The 23,280-nt window shown below is 40.7% G+C and overlaps 1 protein-coding gene across 2 annotated transcripts in view; it reads right to left on the bottom strand.

The window, feature by feature from the left end:
* The window catches only part of TRHDE (thyrotropin releasing hormone degrading enzyme), a 384,180-nt gene that overhangs the window by 191,914 nt on the left and 168,986 nt on the right, over positions 1-23,280 (bottom strand). For both annotated transcript variants that reach the window (XM_075012759.1, XM_075012751.1), the window contains exon 6: positions 5,567-5,704. In XM_075012759.1, the coding sequence (XP_074868860.1) occupies positions 5,567-5,704 (138 nt within the window). The remainder of the gene's footprint in view (positions 1-5,566; positions 5,705-23,280) is intronic.

A 23,280-nucleotide genomic window follows, 5' to 3' on the forward strand; every position in this document is an offset into this window, starting at 1 on the left:
TTAGAAGTGTTATTTCCATTAGGCACTTTACTATTCCACAGTTTTAAGTCTCTACTTTTATTTGACGTGAGACCGAACATGGGCTGGAGATGTAAGCTCAGTGGACTTGGTATATATCTTCAGTCAGGCCTGCTGACCAGGGACAGGGTGGGAGGGCAGCAAAGAGGGCAACTGCCCTTGTGCCTGGCATTTCAAAACAGCCTGGGGCTCTGCCCGCTGTTGCTACTTTGGTAGTGGTGACGGCCAGAGCCCCAGACCCCTTTGAATGGCAATGGCAGCACTGTTGTGCATGGCTGGGGGCTGGATGGGGGAGCAGTGCTGTGGTGCAGGTGGCACTGAGGGCTGATTACCCTAGGCCCTACCCCTTCTGCCCTTGGTCAACCCTCCCACCTTGCCCAGGGGCCCAAGGCGCCTCTTGGTATCACTGTCTTCAGTCATTCACACGTACACTGAAGAGTTCATCTGATTTTTTTTTTTATTTTGTACCTCATCTAATATTGATGGGGGGGAAAAATCATTTTTTTCAAGACACAAAAACAGGATTTAAACTTTGTCAAAATAGTGTAATGAGATACAGGAGAATCAGTGATTTATAAATTGTTTACTGTTTTATGAAAGATATTCCAAGAAAAATTCAGTCCTAAGATTTTGGATACAGGCCTCCACTGAAGTCCCAGTTGTTTTGTGTTGCATTAAATGATGCATCAAAATATGCTCTTGAATGTAAAAAAATTGTAAAAACAAAAAAGGTGATTCCCCTGAAATCTTCTTTTCCAAGGGTGGGAACATCTAACACCCTGGCCATATGCAGTTTGTCCGGGTTAGTCACTGGCAGGCTGGCAGAGCCGGACAGCTTCCGGGAAACCAAAGTCTTTGGGTTCCGGGGGGAGTATGGTTGCAAAGCTGAAACTTAAAGGAATTGATAGATTTGTTTAAGTTGGTGCCTGCAGGCACAGCCATTTGCAACAACCAGTGACTGTGGTTCACCAATCCCAGCCAATGGAAGCTGTGGGAAGAAGAGAATCTGTGTGTCTCTCTCTCTCTCACACACACAGGATCTCTCTCTCTCACTCCCACACATGCACTCACTATCTAGCTCCCAGCCTTGCCCATGAATCCCAAGGCCCAAGAATGGCAAACTCCAGCCACTGGGAGCTGCAGAGCTCTATGCCTGTGGAGACTCGAGTAAACAAATCACCTGGCTGCCCTTCAGCTCCTAGTCCTGACAAATGGTGTGCAGTCCGCAAATTGGAGGTCCCACACCCCTGTTCTATTCCAATATTCTGATACAAGGGATAATCATGCTGGTTCAGTTTCAGAAAAAGGATCAATACACCAACAGCTCATTACCCCCAGGCTTGCTGAAGAGCTGCACTCTGCAGGCATCTCTCCATGGGAGCACTTAGTATTGTTATGTGAGCAGTGACAGGGCAACGGAGTGAGAGGGTTGTGATAAGCAGAGTTAACACTGCGCAAGTCCACTAGCCTAAACACCCCATACACAGGTGGTGTGCAAATGCCACCGAGGTTACTGAAGCTCTGAGGCTATAGTAGTACCTGTGATTTGGCGCCAAAGTATGAGGCAAAGAGATTTCGCCCCTCACAGAGCATACTTGAGGAAAGCCTGGTTATATCAGTTCCCAGGGCAGATCACAGAACAGGAGTGTGTGAAAGAGTGACCACGCACACGTGTGTGTGTGTGTGTGAGAGAGAGAGAGTGAGACTTTGTGAAACGAATTGTGTGTGTGAGGCACAGAGACTAGGTGTCTGACAGACTGGGTGGATGAGTGTGTCACACAGAGCGTGTGTGTGTGCTGGCTGTGATTGGGTAAGCTTCTGAGAAATGTCATGCACTGTCCTATTAAGACAAGGAAAGGTCTCCTGCTCTGCTGTCTCCCCTCCCCAGCTCCACAGAGATAGGTGGTGTGTGTGTGTGTGAGAGAGAGAGAGAGAGAGAGAGGCTGCATCTACACTATGACCTAAAATCAAATTTATTAAAATCAATGTCTTAAGGCTGGGTTTTATCAATTCAATTTTGAGCATCCTCATATTCTCACATGCTCCCCAGAAAATTGACTTTTTGCTGCCACACACAAGGAGCTTAAATTGAGTGCTGCTGCAGTGTATTGTGGGAACCTATCCCACAGTTCCCTGTACCCCATAGCATTCTGGCAATTTTCACTGGTGCAGCATGGGAAAAAAATGCCCGAACCCAATGCCCTGACACTCCCGCCCCCACGACAGCACTCAGGGAAGAGCGGGCTGTGCCTCCTCTGTTTCCTTTTGACAGGGGGATCTCTTCCCACCTCACTTGTGTGGTGCTGTTACTGCCTCTGGCTGGAGCTTCCGAGGTCCCCATCCAATCACATTAATGTGAGATATGTGCATGCTGAATGCACATATCTTGAGGGTTTATGTATGTTTAAGTAGACATAGGCGCTATACTTAAAATGCAATGCATCATTGAATCAGTCATGGCCGCTTTGGTTGCCACCTGCCCCTCTGCCCAGCATGCCCAGAGGAAAGTCTTGGATCTGTATTTAGACCTTCTGGCAAAGAAGATCCTCAGAGCAATAATTTCTACACTTGCACCTAATCCATAATTCAGAAATGTACATCTAAATACCCACGGGCATTACACTGAATGTCTGCCTGATCAACTTCAATTTGGCACATGGAAGTCTGTGGCTGTAGGGTAATGAGAAGGGGGAGGGATAGCTTAGTGGTTAGAGCACTGGCTTGCTAAACCCAGGATTGTGGTAAATAGTCTATAAGCAGGGGTTGTACTTGGACAAGAAACTTCTCTTCAGCCGCTTACATTTTGTCCTGACCCCCAAATCCCCTCTTTCCCCCCACAGAGGTGTCACATGGTCTGGAAATTTCCTGTGCCCAGCCACATCACATGGCTTGACCCCAAACCAATAAAAGGACGTGCTGCACAAGCTACCAGGCAGCTTGCTTGTGGTGAGGAGCCTGTAGCCAGCCAGAGGAAGTCTTCCTGGGTGGTCTGGATTTTCAAGCAACAGAAGAAAATACTTTGTCACTAGTGTGGCTTTCCTCTCAGAGAAAATTCTTGTATGAGCTTTATCCAAATGCCAAGAGGCTGGCTGTGGCCAGGTGTCTTTCAGCGTCCTGGGGGAAGTCTCCCTCAGCAGTCACAATTTTCAGGTGTTGGCTGTAACCTGCAGTCTTTTAGCCACATGGAGGAAGTCTCCTTCAGTAGACACAAGTGTTGGGGATGGCTGTAGCTGGGCGTCTTTTAGCTGCTCAGGGCAAGTCTCCCTGGCCAGTCATGATTTTTGGGAGCTGGCTGTTGTTTGGGATCTTTTAGCCACACAGGGCAAGTCTCCCTCAATGGTCATGATTTTCGGGGCTGGCTATAGTGCCAAATTGAAATAGTGTTCCTGTTGCCTAACTCTGCTGCACCTGAGAGCAGTGGGGATGGAAGAGGCCAGGGAAGAGAACTGTGGGGCATTTTGGGGCACATATGGACTTGTCTGGAGGCTAAAGAATTCCATTTAAAGACATGGAGTCATGAACTGAGCACTATACCTGTCAGGTTACTATGATATTATGATATCAATATTACGTCAATTTTAGTGCAACATAAATCGAGCTAATGGAATTTACAGTGAAGACAGACACTTGGTAAAATCGGGCTAAATAGCTTTAAATCAATTTTATCTCGTAGTGTGGACACAGCCTTAGAAACACTGCACTGTCTTTTAAGATGGGCACTTATCTCAGTCTCTCACCATCCATACTTCATACAGAAGCAGGTCTACTGTGTGTGTCCCTGTCCCCAACTCCTGCTCTGAAAAAAAGGGATACAGGAGCAGGGGAATGCCTTGACTTCAGCACTGCACTCTTTCCCCTCCCTGCTGTTCTGTGCAGCTAGCAAGAGGGTCCTAGGAGCAGCTCAACTGCAGCAAGGGGCAATGTGGGGGTAGGGGCAGCTGAACATACACTGCCAGCTGTGAAGTATGCAAACTGCTAATCAGCTGGGTGAGGTTGGATAGAAATGCTTGGGGGGGGGGCAGATGCAGCCCATGGGCAATATATTGCCCAAGCTTCTCATATAATCATGGAAGACTGGGATTGGAAGAGACCTCAGGAGGACATCCAATCCAACCAACACCCCCAGCTCAAAGCAGGAACAGCCTCAAATAAATCCACTCAGCCAGGACTTTGTTAAACCTTGCTTAAAAATTCTAAGGATGGAGATTCCACCTCTCTCCCTAGGGTAACCCATTCCAGTGCTTCGCCACCCACCTAGAGAAATAGTTTTTTCCTATTATCCAACCTATATCTCGGCCATTGCAACTTGAGACTACTGCTCTTTGTTCTCTCTTTTGCCATCACTGAGAATAGCCTATCTTAAACCTCTTTGGAACCTCACTTCAAATACTTGAAGGCTAGTCTCAAATCTGCACACACACACACACACCCACCACTCCATTCTTTTGTGTCTGCAGACTAAATAAGAGCACTTCCCTCAGCCTTTCCTCATAAATCACATGCCCCAAGATCTATAATAATTTTTGTTGCCCTCCACAGGACTCTCTCCAATTCGTTCACATTCTTTCTGTAGCAGGAGGCTCAAAACTGTACACGGTATTCCAGATGTGGCCTCACCAGTACTGAACAGAGAGGAATAATCACGTCCCTCTATCTGCGGGCAATGCTTCTACAAATACGTAGCCCAATATTCTATCAACCTTCTTGGCAACAAGGGCATAGCGTTGACACACATTCAGCTTCTCATCTACTGTAATCCCAGGTTCTTTTTCAGAACTGCCACTTAGCCAGTCAGTCCCCACCCTGTAGCAGCACTTAGGATCTTCCATCCTAACGGCAAGATGCCACGTGTGTTCTCACTGAATTGCATCAGATTTCTTTTTGCCCAGTCCTCCCATTAATGTAGCCCACTCTGGACTCTGTCCCTGTCTTCCAGCATATATACTTCTCCAGATGATCTGGACTATACTACAATGCCAATTCTTTTTCTCATGCCCAAAATATCAGTGAAATGCCATTTCTGGCACACAGAACCTTCTTTCTATCTCCTTCCAAAACATAAAGACAGTCTGATTTCACTATGTATTTTCTTATCATTCCATACATGCCAATTTCCTTCTTCTCAATGGTGACCTTTCACACAGAGATTTAACTCAAAAATGCACAGTTTTTCTGTAAGCAAAACAGAGAAATCAAACCACCTTATTTCAATGGGAACTGAAGACAGCTGAAGAGTTTTCCATAAATTCTCAGTAGGGCAAGGACTGAGCCTTCCTATGCACTTCTAGAATTTGGATTCTTTGGCAATCTAAGTAATACATATAATAATAATAATTTTGTGTTGCAGAACTCTCTGAAAGCCTCACACCCCTATTTATGTTAACAAAGAAGGTGTTGGATAAGTCAATTACGTTACCAAAAAGATCTGTAATTCCACACTATCTTATGTAGCAATTTCTATGGAGTTTGCATTTGTTCAAGAGTGTCTAAGCTTTACAAATGAAGCATGTTCTCCAGACACTATTACTGAGATATCCACTATTCCCACCTTCTTGTAGGCGATCCAGTCAAACACTCTGTCAATATCTGTGGCTCGCTGCACCTCCTGTGAGACTGGATGTGAACTGGCCAAGCCGTCGAGCAGCATTACTTCGTGCAGGACATCTGTCAGAAACCTCTGTTTTTCCTGAAATACAGTACATGCAATAATATCATAGACAGCTGTACATTTGTGACTGTACGGAAATGATAAACATCAATCAGTGAGTCAGAGGCTCAGCAGCCTTCCTTTTAAAGGCTTGCTAAAGTAAGTCTGTATGGTCCAGGTGTCATTCATAGCAACCCCTACTAATTCTCGAATTAAAACCAACTATAACCAGTGTGTGCGTGTGTGATGGAACCCACTGATTCTTCATTTCAATTGCAGTAAAAGTCCATTTGACTGAAATTAAAATAAAGACAATTAAATAACCACATAAAAGTATAGGTGCCAATTCAGATGGAAATGACATTCTACTTACAGGGAAGTTATTGGAGTAAGAAAGAAGTTTTTAGTTACAAAAATAAAGATAAAGATTTTGACTTAAGTCTTGCAGACCTCTTCTGATCCATAGATTTCCAAAATGCATTACAAAGGGGGGTAAAACAATTATAACCAATTTACACAAAGAACTTGAGGCAAAGAAAGACGAAGTGATTTGTTCAAGTTCATACAGGGAACCATACATGTATGTGACGTCTTTAATCTACAGAGCTTCGGGTACTCTTCAGACTTTGCATAAATAATCATCACACCATCCTCATGAAAACAAGAAATAATTATTAGCCCAGTTTTACAAGCAAGGAAACTGGCACAATAACAAATGACTTGCTTCAGGGCACAAAGCAAGTCAATGTCAGGTGAACATCCAATTAATATCCAGTGTATGAATTTGTTTTCACCTCCACCATAAACATAAATATATGTTAGTACCACTGCAGATTTAAACTTATAGTAAAGTTTACTAAATGCACATGTAGAAGTAAACATGGACTATGAGCACTCTCTTCTTTCATGGGTCAACTGCTGGCACTTTCTCCAACTGTGGATTGTAATGCATTGAAAAAAATCTTAAAATTATATTCACGTCGATGTCTCTGCTCTATAACCTTTCGTCAGCAAAGGAAGCAGTGCCATCTGCTCAGGTTTTCAAGCCAGATACAAATGTGAATGGTGACTTTAAAATTATCGTTAAAGTTTAAGTAAGTTTTGTTCTGAAAATGGTACATTTTAATGTTTATCTACATTACAAAAGTAGATGAACGGATGTTGACCTAGTGGCATAATCTTAAGGATCTCCAGGGAGATTGGCATTTTTAAGGAGTCAGTCTGATACACACCGATAAAATAATCACATGATTAAATAATGTATTCTGAGCTTAATTTCATGTGTAGAAAGGTTTTGGTACTAGTGTGTTAATTTAAATTATAAGACAGCTCAAAAGCTGTTCCAATGCTGATCCATCTGGAAATAAACCTTTATGTTAAAAGTCATCAAGGTACAAGACATGTACCTTGAGCTGATTATATATTCAAGCAATTAAAAACATGGGATGCAAAAAAAACCAATTACCCAATACATACTTAGTGTTTGAGCTAGCCATATTAGGCAGAGTTAATGAAAGGAACTGTAGAATCTTGTTCACATTATCTTTCATTTCTGAATTCCTAGAGCCAAAAACAGAGGCTGATCCCTCCATACACAGCAAAACTCACTAAATCAGAAGGGCAATTATGAAAGAAATTCAGTCAAATTCATGAAAAAACTGTTGAAGTGCAAGAATCATAAACAATGGTTTCTCTAATATTTTCTATCCATGTGCAGATTTGTTCCATAGATTTTCTTTTAACATGCACTGAGGCATGTGTGGATGTGACCACCAGTAGAAACAAAAAAATCTAGCTGTGGGCACTTTGCTAATCAGCTGGACAGCACTTGAATCTCTCCTGAGCAGCTGCACACGTGCGCAGAGTACAGGGAACACTGATCATAAACCTCTTGGTCTCAGCCAGCATATTTTCAGGCAGTACTGGATTCCCTACCTATTTGATCAATGATGGCATTTTTAACAGTAACAGAGAGAAAGCCGTGCTAGTCTATATACTATCAAAACAAAAAAAGCAGTAAAGTAGAACTTTAAAGACTAACAAAATAATTTATTATGTGAGCTTGTGTGGGACAGACCCATTTCTTCAGACCATAGCCATACCAGAACAGACTCAATACTTAAGGCACAGAGAACCAAAAACAGTAATCAAGGTTGACAAATCAGAAAAAAAATTATCAAGGTGAGCAAATCAGAGAGTAGATGGGTGGGGGAGGGGGAGGCTAGGATTAGATTAAGCCAAGTATGCAAAAGAGCCCCTATAATGACCCAGAAAATTCGCATCCTGGTTCAAACCACGTGTTAATGTGTTCAATTTGAATATAAAAGAGAGTTCAGCAGCCCCTCTTTCAAGACTGTTGTGAAAATTCCTCTTCAGTAAAACACAGACTTTTAAGTCATTAGCAGAATGGCCCACGCCAGTGAAAAACCCATTACAATCAACGTACTACACCGACTACAGCGAGCATCTATGCAACACGCTCTCTAAGAAACTGAGGAACCACTTGATCAAAATTCTTTACAATAAACAAAAGATGATTAAAAATGAACTCTCTGAACTTGAAACTCTCATCAACAATCAGGCATCCATGCAAGACCCCACAGAATGAGGCTTTACTTCTACTAGACAAGAAATTTATAAAACACTTCCACTTCCTACAAAAAGAAAAGAGAATAAATTTTCTAAATTACTTCATACCTCAGGATACTACAACTACAATAACAAAAGCTCAACTAACAACATTGTTAAACTTTCCAGCTACCAACTCAGCCCAGCAGAAGAGTCTCTCTCATCCCGGGATCTTTCCTTCTGCCCTACTTCCTCCACGAACTTAATACAATTCTGTGGTGACCTTGAAGCCTTCTTTCACTGCCTCCATCTAAAGGAATTCTTCCAACACAACTATGAAAAACAGTCTGACTTTCTCAACCCCCCCTACCAACACCAAAAGAAGAAGAACTCTATGTGGACTCCTCCTGATGGTCGCAGTGAAAGTCTGGATTTCTATGTACAATGCTTCCGCAACCATGCTCAGACTGACATTATTTGCAAACAATGTCAAATGAGACACAATCTCTGCTGAACGCTATGCTGTCCAGAGTCCCAAAAATAACCCAGACATTATAATCAAACTAGCTGACGGGTGGCGGGGGCTGTTGTCATCATGTATAAGTCAGACTATGAACAGGAGGCAGCCAGACAACTCTCCAACACCACATTTTAAAGACCTCTCTCCGCTGATCCCACTTTGGAATTCCAGAAGAAATTACAAGTACTTAAGAAACTCCCTGCTGCTACTCAGGTTCTTATTCACTCAGACACACCATCTGAGCCCCAGCCTGGATTATTCTATTTACTTCCCAAAATCCACAATCCTGGGAACCCCAGACAACATATCATTTCAGGCAATGGCACCCTTACCACCAGACTATCCAGTTATGTGGACTCCCTCCTCAAACCCTATGCCACCAACACTCCCAGCTATCTCCAAGATACCACTGACTTCCTGAGGAAATTACAAAACATCGGAAAAGTTCCTGACAACACCATCCTTGCCACCATGGATGCAGAGGCTCTGTACACTAATATTCCACATGAAGACGCATTACAAGCGATCAGGAATACCATCCCTCATGTCGCCACAGCCAGTCTGACCTCTGTTATTTTGTTCTCACCCACAATTATTTCCAACTTGGGGACAATTTATACCTCCAGATTAGTGGAACTCCTATGGGCACCTGCATATAATATATGATAATATATTTATGTCTGACCTGGAACAACAATTCCTCAGCTCTCGTCCCCTATTACCCCTCCTCTAATTAAGATACACTGGTGACATCTTTATGATTTGGACTCATGGTATAGAGACTCTAGAAGAATTCCACAGAGACTTTAACAATCTGCACCCCACCAACTTATGCCTCGATTACTCCATGCGAGAAAGACATTTCCTGGACACTACAGTACAAATCAAGGATGGCCTGATCGGTACCACACTCTACCAGAAACCCACTGATCGCTATACTTACCTACACACTTCTAGCCTCCATTCTGCACACATAACTAGATCCACTGTTTACAGTCAAGCCCTTACAATTTCATTTGCTCTGATCCTACTGACAGAGACCGAAAACTACAAGATCTTTACCAAATATTCATAAACCTGAATTACCCACCAGGAGAAATAAAAAAACAAATCAACAGAGCCAGGCGAATACCCAGAGACCAGCTACTCCAAGATAGGCCCCAAAAAAGCCAAGAACAGAACACCACTGGTCATTACCTACAGCCCCAACTCAAACCACTGCAACAAATTATTAAAACCTACAACCTATCCTTAATCGGGATGCCACACTCCAGAAGGCCCTAGATGACAGGCCTGTTCTCTCCTACAGACAACCTTCCAACCTTATGAGGATTCTCATCAACAGCCACAGTCTATACCGCAGGAACACCAGTCCTAGAACTTTTCCTTGCAACAAAGCCTGCTGCCAGCTTTGTCCACATATCTATTCTGGAGATACCATCACTGGACCTAACCAGGTTATTCACAGGATCACGGGCATATTCTCATGTTCCTCAACTAACATCATATATGCCATCATGTGCCAACAATGCCCACATGCTTTGTATATTGAACAGACTTCAAACTCTCTAAGACAAAGAGTTATTGGGCACAAAACAGACATAAAAACACTCCTGATCCACAAACCAGTCAGCCAACATTTTAATGGAGTGGGCCATTCTGTTAATGACTTAAAAGTCTGCGACTTAATGAAGAGGAATTTTCACAACAGTCTTGAAAGAGAGGCTGCTGAACTCTCTTTTATAGTCAACTTCAACACATTAACACATGGTTTGAACCAGGATGTGAATTTTCTGGGTCATTACAGGGACTCTTTTGCATACCTGGCTTACTCTAATTCTTGACTCCCCTGCCCCAGCCCCTCTACTCTCTGATTTGCTCACCTTGATTATGTTTTTTTTTCTTATTTGTCAACCTTGATTACTGTGTTTGGTTCTCTATGCCTCAAATATTGAGTCTGTTCTGGTATGGCTATGGTCTGAAGAAGTGGGTCTGCCCACGAAAGCTCACCTAATAAATTATTTTGTTAGTCTTCAAAGTGCTACTTTACTGCTTTTTTGTTTTAATAGCATTTTTAGTTTGGGCAGATTTCAAAGACATTTGCATAATTCAGAAGTATAGGTTGGGCTAGGTTTTGAACATGTAGCATGAATTTGTTAAGAAGTTAAAATATGTGTTGGTCACATGACTGGCTTATAACACTGTTTTAAATAAGTATAACCCACACATCTCCTGAATGTGGTTAAATGCCCCATGCAGTAACACTTAGACCACTTCTACAGAGAAAGAATGAGTCTCCTCTACACCCTTAGCAGAGTAGCTAGCCGTCTTTTAGCTCAAGCTGTAGAGGCTCATGCACTAACTTGCACAGGTCCCCGGCTCAAGTTCACCTATTGGCAGTTGCATAAGCAAGACAGCAATCTAGGAAATTTTGAGGTGAGGCTATACGAAGGGGAAGAAAAGTTACTTAATTTTGTTTCTTATATCATGTCTTAATAAGTAAAAAAAAGTGCAGTTTTGAACCACATCAGTAAGAGGTAAAGATGACTAATATTGCTGGGTCACATTTGCTGGCTGTGTCATAGTCTCGACTCAAACAAGGATACAAGCCAGACATCTAACATACTTTCAGACATGTTAGCCTGTATCTTATACGAGCATTAAGAGGGCTTTTTTTCAATCAGATTAAGCTAAGTCAAATAAGCTGAGTCAAACAAATTCACTGCCTCTGCCAGTCCAAACCTGATCTTCCTCTTTGTCTGATTTGAGAAGAACTACATGCAAAGTCAACATCAGCTTGAAAGATGAATGGCAAGCATCCAGAAGCCCAGACATACTCTGCTTGTGAAGAAAGAAATGGAATACTAGCTCCTTTGTTTCAGCAACCTCCCACAACACCCCTCTGATTCTTCACCAGCTCCTGTACCCACATCCAGCTGTGATCTAAGCAACACTGGAAAAAAGGTTCTGTTAAGGAAATGAATATGCCCATGACTTTGTTTTTAATTTCAGTTACATGAGGTCATTTCTTTTCAAGGTCTGTTCAGATCCTTACTTTGACAACTGTGGAAGCAAGAGACCAGAGGCCTAGCGAAAGTTTGATCAAGCTATAGCCTGGCCTGAAAAGAATGATGGGTACTATGCTGAAGGTATGCAGAGATGAGAGATGAGCCGCCAATGCTTCTAGCTATTGATAATGTCAAGCAGCTTTGAGATAAGCCAGACCCAGGCAGTGCCAGCTCCCTTTAATTAGGAGAGTAAGTTGAAGTTTGTCTGTTACTAAACCATGTGACTATTGTTTTCTTTACTTGTAAAAGTATATATATCTGCCCAAATTAATGTTCAGGGAGACTCCTATAACTAGCTAGGGGAAACTCTGTCAGTTGGTGCTCTCCCCTGCAGCTGCTTGTATACTTCAATAAAGAGTCTCTGACAGCTTCTAACTAAATGCAGAGTGAAGCTTTGTTTCTTCCACAACAACCGTCATCATCATATCATCTAAATGCATGTATCTTCACAGTTGTTTTTCACTCTGATCAGCAAGTTCCTCCAAATTCAACCTGCTGGAGATTCTTTCTCTTAAGCTCTGCTCTCCTCTTTCCTTGATGACCATGTCCATTTTTTTCAAATGCAGCCTGCAAACTAGGTTCTTGGAAAAGATCAGATTCCATTGCTGGGGAGCACCAGTAGCATGACTATGAATTAAACTGATCCCATGAATAGCACGGTCTGCATGTTATCTGCCTATAGAGATATTTCTCCACAGTACTTCTGCTCTGTGCAATTTTTGCCGTTCACTTGGATTTTGAGTATCAGCTTTGGATTGCAAAAGCAATTGCCTTTTAATTATCTGCTTCACGTATAAGAAGCTACATCATCAACAGTAAAAAATGTGAAATAATATTCCTTGGATAGAAAGGACTGCAATGGCAGTCAAAAAGTGAACAGAATGTTAGGAATCATTAGGAAAGTGACAGATAAGATAGAAAATATCACATAATCTCTATATAAATCCCTGGTATGTCCACATCTTGAATGCTATCTTGCAGATCTGATCACCTCACATCTTAAAGGATATACTGGAATTGGAAAAGGCACAGAGAAGGGCAAAAAATATGAGGAGAGGTTAATAAAATTGGAACTTTTTAGCTTGGAAAAAGACTATAAAGGAGGGGATATGGCAGAGGTCTATAAAATCATGACTTCTGTGGAGAAAATAAATAAGAAAGTGTTATTTACTCCTTATAACACAAGAACCCACATGAAATTAATAGGTAATAGGCTTAAAATGAAGAAAAGGAAGTACTCCTTCATACAACACACAATCAACCTGTGGAACTTTTTGCCAAAGAATATTGTAAAGGCCAAGACTATAACAGATTTCAAAAAAGAACTATATAAGTTCACAAAGGATAGGTCCACCAATGGCTATTAGCCAGGATGGGCAGGGATGTTGCCCCAAATCATTGTTTGACAGAAGCTGGGAATGGCTGACAGGGGATGGATCACTTGAGTGGATGGTCTGTCCATTCTTTCTGATGTTGGCCACCGTCCTACAACAAGATAGACTAGATGGAATTTGGTCTGACTTAGTATGGTTTTCCTTATTATGTTCTTTATGTAATGGGTTACTCCTCTGAGAACTGTGTAATAGCTCAGTCAGATTCCTGTGCATACTGCATAATAATGATATACTGAAAGACAGATGTTGGTTATTCAATAATGCTTTATTGAGACATAATGCAATGAAAAAGTTAGTTAGCATGATAATAAAATAATGCTTGAATCTGTCACATAAAAATAATTTCAATAATATGAAATAGAGGACAAAGAATTTAAAAAAAACCCTGGAATACATCCAACAGCTGAACAAAAGGAATAATAGGAATAATACAATAAGACCCATAACTCATAATTATTATACATACGAGATCAAAGGGCTAAGCATTAAAGGCACTGCCTTTGTTCTGGGACAGGCATTCAAATGGTTTACAGATTAAGGGATTTATGTGAATAACGTTTAATATGGGTGTCCAAATCTCGACATGATTTTCCTGTCAAACTAGTCAGCAATATCTTCTTCAGTGTAACTAACTTTTTCTAGCCATAGGGAGTATGCAGGGGATTTGTTTGGTCACTGGTGCCTGGCAAAATAAGAGTTTGTTCATTTCTAGGTGAAACTGTACTATAGAGATGTATAATCTCTGGAGTATCCCAAGGATGCATCAAATAAAGTACAACAAAGATCCAGAGAACATGTGTGTATGTGTGTGAGAGCATCCATGCATGGAATTTGTCGAGAAAAAACAAGTTCTAAAAGTTTTGAGAGTCCATGCTCATGCTCATCTCTTATTCTTCCATACTCTTGGTCCAGCTCCGGTGTTACTTCTATCTATCTCTGTACCCTGGAGACTTTCCCGCTGGTTGATAGTCCCACTGTTCCATCAGGAAAAGGGAGAGGGGTTGTCAGACAAAAATAATGTGATCTTCGCTAGTTTCAGCACTTTGAAATTAAAGGTTTGCCCAAATTTAGGAGATGTAAATCACGTGACCCAAACTACTGATAATGGCTATTTATGTTTTTCCTCCAAAAGCACAGATAATAATATAGAGCAAGAAGAAAATCTGACAGTCTCTAAACCTGTATTCAGTCATCCAAATAAACATTTAAACCCATTTACATCTGATCTCTAATATTAACAGAATTTAACTGCTTGGCAGTAGTATCCTTCTCACAGATTCTTCTTGCTAAAACATTTGTAAACTATATTGGGACAGAATATTTGTTCACGGAAATTTCTTTTCTTGGCTGTAAATTAAACTAAACATAATATGGGGGTATTGGGCTGTGATGGTTAAAAGGGATTAATAATTTTAATCAGAATGCCTTTCATCTTACCTGCCCATATTGTATGATATTGAATTATGCATGAATTGACATATGTGTACATGAATTTCTAAATTGGTTTAAACAACAAGTTTCATTTATAGTTGAATTAAAATAGAAAATCAACGATTGACTTCAGCAAGTTGTTTACTAAGGGGGCAAAAATCCACACGCCATGTGGTATTAGCAAATACTTTCTTCTCAGAGGCACTAGAAGACTTTAATCAAAAGGGAGAGAACTTTTTTTTTCTTTTAAAAGGGAGAGACCAAGCCTCTCTCACTTCTGAGTCAGCAAGATACTGATGTTGAGTTAGAAGGATAAAGTAGTCTACAGCTCATGTCTGAAATACCAAACTAATAATAAAAAATCTGGAACACCCATGTGTTAAGTCTTCAAAACTTTTAACAATTTAACGGGGCTATCTAGTGAGCCAAAGAAAGGCTAAGAACATTTTATTGAGGGAGATTTAGCCAGCAATTTAAGACAAAGCATATTAAAGATATGCACAAGTCTAACTGCACGTTTAATTTCCTTAATTCCACCAATAAGAATGACAGGTAACTGAGATCATTTATCAAGGCATTGAGCAGTTCACTTTGGCTATGTCTACACTAGAGCAATCTGTCAACAGAAGTTGTTGTCGGAAGATATCTTCTGACAAAACTGCTGTCGACAGCTTGTGTCCAGACTACAAAGCGGATCATAAGAGTAATTGGCTCTGTCGACAGAGAGTGGCCAGAATGCCCAGCTGCTCTTTTGGCAAAATGGCCAACTGTAAGCACAGCAGACAGGACTGCCCAGTATCCTGGAAGTCCTGTCTGTCAACAAATGGCCCCCCTGGACTGCCAAACTGGCTTTCTGTCGACAGATCTCTATTAACAGAAATATTCTGCTTCCTGGGAGAATTCTCCTGGGAGAATGGCAGAACACTGCTGACAGTCTGTTGATTTCCTATCAACATTTGTAATGGGAATGCTCCGCGACTTTTGTCGACAAACCTCTCTAATGTAGCCATAGCCTTAAAGATGCTCTAAGAATTCTCTTTAATAATGCTTAGTGTGAGGATTTCCCATTAATATTTAGTTTTACATCCAGATAAGTTCTCTCAGCATAACATTTTAAAGGAAAATTTTTGGCATGCAGACTTATTACAATAGAAAGTTATTGTAGGAATGGCTGAATCTAATGCATGGTACACTGTAGGAGAGCTGCAACTCATTCAAAGACAGTAAAGGACAACCAGCCACTTGAAAATATAGGTTTTACTCCTGATACTTCAAACAATATTTCTAATGAAGACATTATTCCCAGCAAACACAATCATGGTTTCCAAAATAGTAGTAAACAAATGTGGCAAGAAGACTACCTTTTCCAGTGCTCTACCTGACAGAGAAGGTAAACATTTCAATGTTTGACACTGAGATACTGTGCCTTGCCATAACCAATAAATATATCACTGACCCCAAACTCTTATAAAACAAAGAATCAGGAGAAGGGCACTGGGCTCGGTGAAATGCTTTCTCAGTGTCAAGCCAGGGAGTGACTGATAAAGCATTTGACATTTGTGTTTGATGGATAAAAGGGAAAATTACTTAACAGTAATTCCTTTTGTCATAGTCCTCTAGTTCTAACAGAGACACTCAAATACAGACAGCTCGATGCTTCCACCTACCATGAAACAAAGAAGTAAAAGGGCTGTCAGTAGAGTTTTATATATAAATGTCTCTTCCAGAAGTGGCAAATCTGCCTCAGAGGGAGCCCAGTGAAATGTAGGATGGGAGAAGACTGGACTATGTCAAAGGGAATTACCAGTGGATCCTTCTCCCTTGTCATTCATCCCTCTTCTCCCTAGTACTAACAGAGAAGCCTATGTCCACTACCCCCAAGCAGGGGTAGGGTAACATTCTCATGTCACATGTAGCAGGTTATGACATAAGTAGTCAATACAATCAGATACAGCTGTTATTGCCTTACTTGCCTCTAATATGAGAGGCTCACCTCTCACTGATCCTAAATTGGTAATGCATTTAGTCTTTAGGAATTTCATAAACAGATGACCATAATGATCCTGTGCTATTAAAATACACGGTCTGGCCCTGACGATTGTTGTCTTAGCGGTAGTTTTTCTCTTGTAACAGCCCTAAAATCACAGATGTCATGGTTTCAACTTTCTGGACACTGAAGAATGAAATAAAAATTCAACATGTAAAATCTTGTAGCAGAAAAAGTTAGAGACAGAAAATATGATGACTAATGAGTTAAATAATATGAAACTCAGTTTTTACTTTGGCTGGGTCTACACATGCCCCTTCCTTTCGAAAGGGGCATGGTAATGAGCGGGTTTGAAATATGCTAATGAGGTGCTGCAATGAATATGCAGCACCTCATTAGCATAACGGTGGCCACGGTGATTTGAATGTGCGGCTCTTCGAATCGCACGCCGCCCGTGGAGACGGGACGTTCCAAAATGACCCTCCCTCAGTTTTCGAAAGCCCTTCTTCCTATCTGGTGATCGGAAGAAGGGCTTTTGAAAACTGGGGGGTCATTTCGGAAGGTCCCGTCTCCACAGGCGGTGCACAATTTAAAAAGCCGCACTTTCAAATCACTGTGGCCGCTATTATGCTAATGAGGTGCTGCATATTCATTGCAGCATCTCATTAGCATCTTTCAAACCCGCTCATTAACATGCCCCTTTCGAAAGAAAGGGGCACGTGTAGACACAGAGTTTAAGAAAAATACCCATCAGGAGGCTAGAATTCTCCTTCTCAGAAAAGAACTGAAGCTATTGGGACAGATAATGTGAATTCTCTGCTCCCTGCTCACCATTAACATGACCAAGACAGCAACCTGCAGGACAAGAGTTTTAGAGAAGTCCCTCCTGGAAATTAACAGAAAGACTCTAGGTGAACTCTTCAGCATGAGAGACTGGCTTCTGTACTGACAGTCACAGGAAGAGGAGATGGAAAGCCAGATTCACTGTAAATGTGAAGCAAGTTGGTCCCCCACACTAAGAAAGATTGCACAGGAGAAAGCAAGGAATGGAGTGATTTCCTTAAAGGGGTGGTTAGAATGCTCCAGGCTAAACAGTGAGGATTTTAAACACCTCATATGGAATCCTGCTCAGTGGTCCCGTTCCACAAAGGATGTGAATGCCTCTGAAAGTGAAGAGTAGACCAATTCAAAGTAGGGGAAAGAGGCAGAAACTGAAAGAGAGATTCCAGAGGAGCCTGAAATCAGTCCCAGGAAATGAAAGCTTTCACTATTCTGCTATACCTCTTGAGTGGCTCAGGACTCAGCAGGAAGCACCCGGGATGTATTTAACCAAAATTGGTACAGCCACTGAGGCCAGTGTGGAAGCAGAGAAGGAAGTTCTCACTGCTACTGTATGTTACCTGACTAGCTGCAGAAGGGGACAAGAACTGTGCTGCCTGTTTCCAGAGAGCAACAAGATATCAGGGCTGAAGAGTGACACTGTGAGGCAGGCAAACTTCTGTATCTCTTGCAGTCTATAAGTATTATGGGTTCAAAACCATGTGGAAGGCACCACTCCAGAAAGGCTAACAGTGTGATGGACTGGAACATGCTTGTACCCAGGTATGTTACTGTAGCTGCCACGAGATGTCAAAGACAGACTAAGAGCTGCTAATTGCAATGGCTGACACTCCCTGCAGGAGTAACACAAGATTCATCAACTGTGACTGTTTTCCAAAGAGGTCTAATCCAGGCCAATGATTTTCCAATAGACAATGGCCAGACTGAAGGAAACTGATTTCCCTAGTTTGGACTCTAAGTGGGCTGGGACTTCCTTGTCTATTACTGGATGGGAGTTCCAAAGATGATCTGTTGTTTCACCTGAACAAAAGAGCTATAAAACTTATTTAAGGGCAGGATCTGCTTCAGCTTCTCTTTTTCTCAATGGCAGACCATCATCAGACATCAGAAGACTGTACCGATGAAGAGGACAGGAGAAGTACACCCAGTTTACACACACAAAGGAGAACCTAAAGGCTCACAAAAAGGGGCAAGCTAAGCCTCAGGCAAGAGAGGCTTTTGTTGTTTTCCTAAAGAACTATAATTCTTCTATGCTTTGAAAGGGAAAGCTAATGTGGAGTTAGGAATTCCCATACAAAGCCACATGGTTGCCAAGAAGTTAACTTACAAACTAAAGCACCCCATGACACGGTGGTACTTAGTGGTGGCAGGTGGGATAGGGACATGCCAAAATAAATGAGGAGGCTTGGGATGTGAAAAAACTTGTTTCAGGGCCAAAAGCAGCTGGACAGCAGCATTCTACATCCCACAGAAGCAGGGCAGACAAGAATTCTGCACCCAAGGTTGTGCCTTAGAGGTCCAGAACTAGACATGACATCTGGGTTCCACCTAGACCCATCTGGCTTGAAAGTATGTGGCATCCAAAGGTTAGGTCCAGTTACCACCGACTAGTGACCATCAACTAGGGACACTCAGCCAGGTCTGAAACAAAATGGACTAACAGTTGTCAGAGCCTATAAAGACTGGTGACCCAGCTGGTTCATATAGGTCTCTGAGGCTGTGTTTACACTACAAAAATAACTTCGAAGTTGCTTACTTCAACGTACAACCTGGAAGTAACAGACTTTGAAGATGAGAATCTACACACACCTTACTTTGAAGTTAAACTTAGTAGTGCCTAACTTCAAAGTTAACTTCTTTCCTTTCCTGTTTTAGCTGAGAGTTCAGCAGTAGACAGCACTGATGCATATCACTGCTAAGGCTATCGTAACAAAATTTACCACACTTCTGTTAGTATGCAGACCATCCAAAAGGATATATGACAGCATATTCTGTAACTATCTGGAAGGCAGAAGTATTTGATACTTCACTACCCAAGGTTTGAGGATCAGAGGAGGTTTACAAAACTAAAATTTTAAGACTGCAAAAATAAATTAATTTTCTATCCTTCCCCATTCTTTCAGAAGAGATTGGATTTTGTCATATTATTCTTGGTTTTCCTCATAAAAATCACTCTCAAAGCCCTGTATGCTCTATTCAATGGAACCTGTTATGCATATGTCACAGGTCTTAATTTCTGTTCTGAAGTTAACGTCAAAGTTAGTTCCTAGTGTAGACACACTCTGAAAGAAGCAAATGGCTCTTTGCCCATCTTCTTACTTTTGCAAGATCTTCTTATACTTTGCCCTCTTTGATTCTGCCTCTTTCTTGTTCTTTCTTTTCCTTTGTTTTCCTTTCGATCTTGGTTATAGAAGGGCAGGTAGTAATAAAGCAGAAAAGAGAAGGAGCAGGGCAGGACTATGGTTGTATTCTGTCACATACAAGAAAGCAAAAGAGAAAGAATGGACTCGGACCTTATATAGAGAGCCAGATTGGGATGATGAGACTATGTCTGGATGCAAGAACCACAGCAATTATTTGATATTACAATAGACACATATGACTTAATCCCTGATTTATCCCTTTTTAATTTTTAATAGTGACAAAGGTAATCAATATGTCTCTGGCATCATTCCATTTTGATGTATTGTTGCAAATACATACAGAAGTAAGAGAAGACTTCTGCTTGAAAAGCTTTATACATTTTGATAAAAAATATGGCCGCATCGGAGGATTTTGATTTGGTTCCGTTTTTAGCTTCCAGTGACAAGCTGTATTAAAAATAGGTTATTAATTACAAAATTTAAAGATATAAGTAATTTCTTATAAAAATTCTTTCCTTTCTTGTTTTAGCTATGGGTTCAGCAGTAGAGAGCATACCACTGCTAAGGCTATCGTAACAAAATTTACCAGACTTATATTGGTATGCAGACCATCCAAAAGAAGATATGACAGCATATTCTGTAATTATCTGGAAAGTAAAAGTATCTGATAGTTCACCACCCAAGGTCTGAGGATTGGAGGAGGTTTACAAAAGTCAAAATTTAAGACAGAAAATGTATTTATTTTTTCAATCTTTCCCCATTCTTTCTGAAGAAATTGGATTTTGTTATATTATTTTTGGTTTTCCTCATGAAAATCACCCTCAGAGCCCTGTATGCTCTATTCAATGGAACCTGTTATGCATATTTCATGGGTCTGAATTTCTGTTCATGCAACATTATGTAGCCTCCTATGTTGTTGTGCTGCCTATTTAAGTAACATCATTATGAGAAATAGCGCTAAAGGTGTTGCAACAGATTTCATGTAGCTTGTAATGTGTACTCCTTCACTTTTAAATAAATGGAGTTGTTTGGAACAATTTTTCTTTTGATTCTTTTACTTGCTTAGGTTTTTAGATGTCAGAATAATCTTAGCAGCACATGTATTCTGCACTGACAACAAAAATTAACCAGACTACAAAAATTTGATAGCTAAAGCCAACTTTTGCTTGTTAGTCCCACCATCTTTATAAAAAGAATGAAATGTCAGATTATTAATGTCCCCTGTAGTCTGTAAAATACATGCCAGTAGGATATTGCACTGTATAACTTGCCACGATCTATCTTGCCACCAGATTTCTTAGGATTTAGATGTGGTATGGTTATTTTGGTATTTAAGGCTAATGATATCAGAAGCCTCATGAAAATTGTATGTCAACTCTCCCTTTTCATTTACAATAACTTGACAGATAGATATTTTCCAGGCACAGCCATTTTGCTGTTATTAATTCTAATTCATACACCGCATGTTTCTGATTTCCAGGGTTTAACTGTCATGCTTTATTCAACCCACATGCCTTTTGGTTTTCCTATATGTTATTTGCATAACATTGAACATTAGATTCACTCTAAAGGAAGGCTCAAAATATTCACCATTCAAGATGATTTTTAAAGCAAGGTTATTCTGGATTTCTTAAAGTGATTATGTGGAGAACAAACGACTATGATGGTTCAAAGATAAAAATCAGTGTAGGCATTTGTCTATGCTAAAATCCACAGGAACTGCAGGTTCTCTTGCATTTATAATTAGAATGATTATATTATAATTCAAGATGTGTTCTTCAAAACAAGGAAGAGAATGAGTTTTATTACACCCAAAGCTAGGTGAACCCAACAAGTTTACATACGTGACGCAGGCTGTCAGTGCAGACATACATTTAATTTGCTTTTTTCATAAAGCAATTATAAATGAGCACTATTACACCCCAAAATTTAAACATTGCGAGAATAAAGAAATCAAACTTCAAGAAGAAATGTCCCTAAAACCAAGAAGCTCTTATCTACAGTCATGTAAGAGTTTATAGTTTATTTAATTCTTACATCTTGGATTTACTTCACAAAAAACGAGCAGACGAAAACTATGAAACTGAATTCCAGAAGTGGCATAACAATTTCAGAAGTTATGCTTGAACTTATTGAAAGCATTGAAATCACTAAATCTCAGTTTGAAAATCTTTATCACACAAGCTGTATACATACAACAAAATTCATATGACACCTAATACTATCAGCTCAAAACAGAGGCAAATTTACAGAGAATAAAAGAATTCAGTTTTGGGACATTACAAAGTATGCAGACACCTGAACATCATCTGTAGGAAGGTATCTCCTTTTTAACTCTCACTATCTTTTATCTTTCCTTACCATTTAATTGGGCACAGTAGTAACCTTCTGATAATTAAGAATAATTGCTATAAGATAAAGGTGGGAAGAACCTGGGCAGTTGATCTACAAAGAGAGGGACTCAAAGGCCACATCTACACTCACCACCACCCCCCACACTTCTGGAAGGGACATGGTTATGAGCAGAGAAGAAGATGCAAATAAAGCGTGGATTAATATATCTCACACCTCATTGGCATATTCCCATGAGAGCTCGCTTCCGGAAGATTCCCTTCCAGAAGCAAAAGCTGTTGTGTAGACCGGGCTCCTTCAAAAGGAAGTGGGTGTCTGTCCAACATAAATCCCCCTTCCGGTAGACCCTTAATCCAGAAACATTTGATATTTTAATCTTCACCTCATTTGCATCTTCCGCTCTGCTCATTACCGTGCCCCTTCCAGAAGGCAGGGAGAGTATAGACGCAGCCAAAGAGGGAGTCAAGATGACTGAGGTTGTACTTCCTGGCTCTTTCACCTGTGGGACAATTGTTGCTGCATACATTTCAGGAGACAGAAGTGGATCCTCTGACTTTGACATGAATATATATGACAAACTGTGGCCCACATTTTATGTTCTTAGGCTACAGATTAATATGGGAATCCTAGATGCCAAAACAATAGTACAACAATATAGATAATTTACAGAAAAGCTGAGAATTGCAGTACTATACTCAGTTTCACTGTATGGCCTATGTGAATCATCTTTTCCTATTTACACTGGTAAAACTTAAAATGCAATGCTCTGAGAACCTCAGAAAACATTATAGAGGTCTTTCATTAATACACAGTACACAGAAATGGTTTGCATTCAATCACTAATGTCCTCACATGACATGTTTTTGAATAGGAAAATGGCAGTTATTTTAACATTGGGTTATGATAAGACAAGACCTTATTCATTTTGTAAAAAATGGCAGATTACACTATTGGAAGGCTGTCAAATGATTTCACATCCACTGATTTTCCTTTGCTGGACATCTGATACTTGCTCACATCATTTGATATTCTTCAGCAGATCCTGACCATCACATAAGCAGAACTATAACAGGGAAAGAACCTTTCAGGGGA

The sequence above is a fragment of the Carettochelys insculpta genome, chromosome 1 (genome assembly GCF_033958435.1).
Source record: "Carettochelys insculpta isolate YL-2023 chromosome 1, ASM3395843v1, whole genome shotgun sequence".
NCBI lineage: Eukaryota > Metazoa > Chordata > Testudines > Carettochelyidae > Carettochelys > Carettochelys insculpta.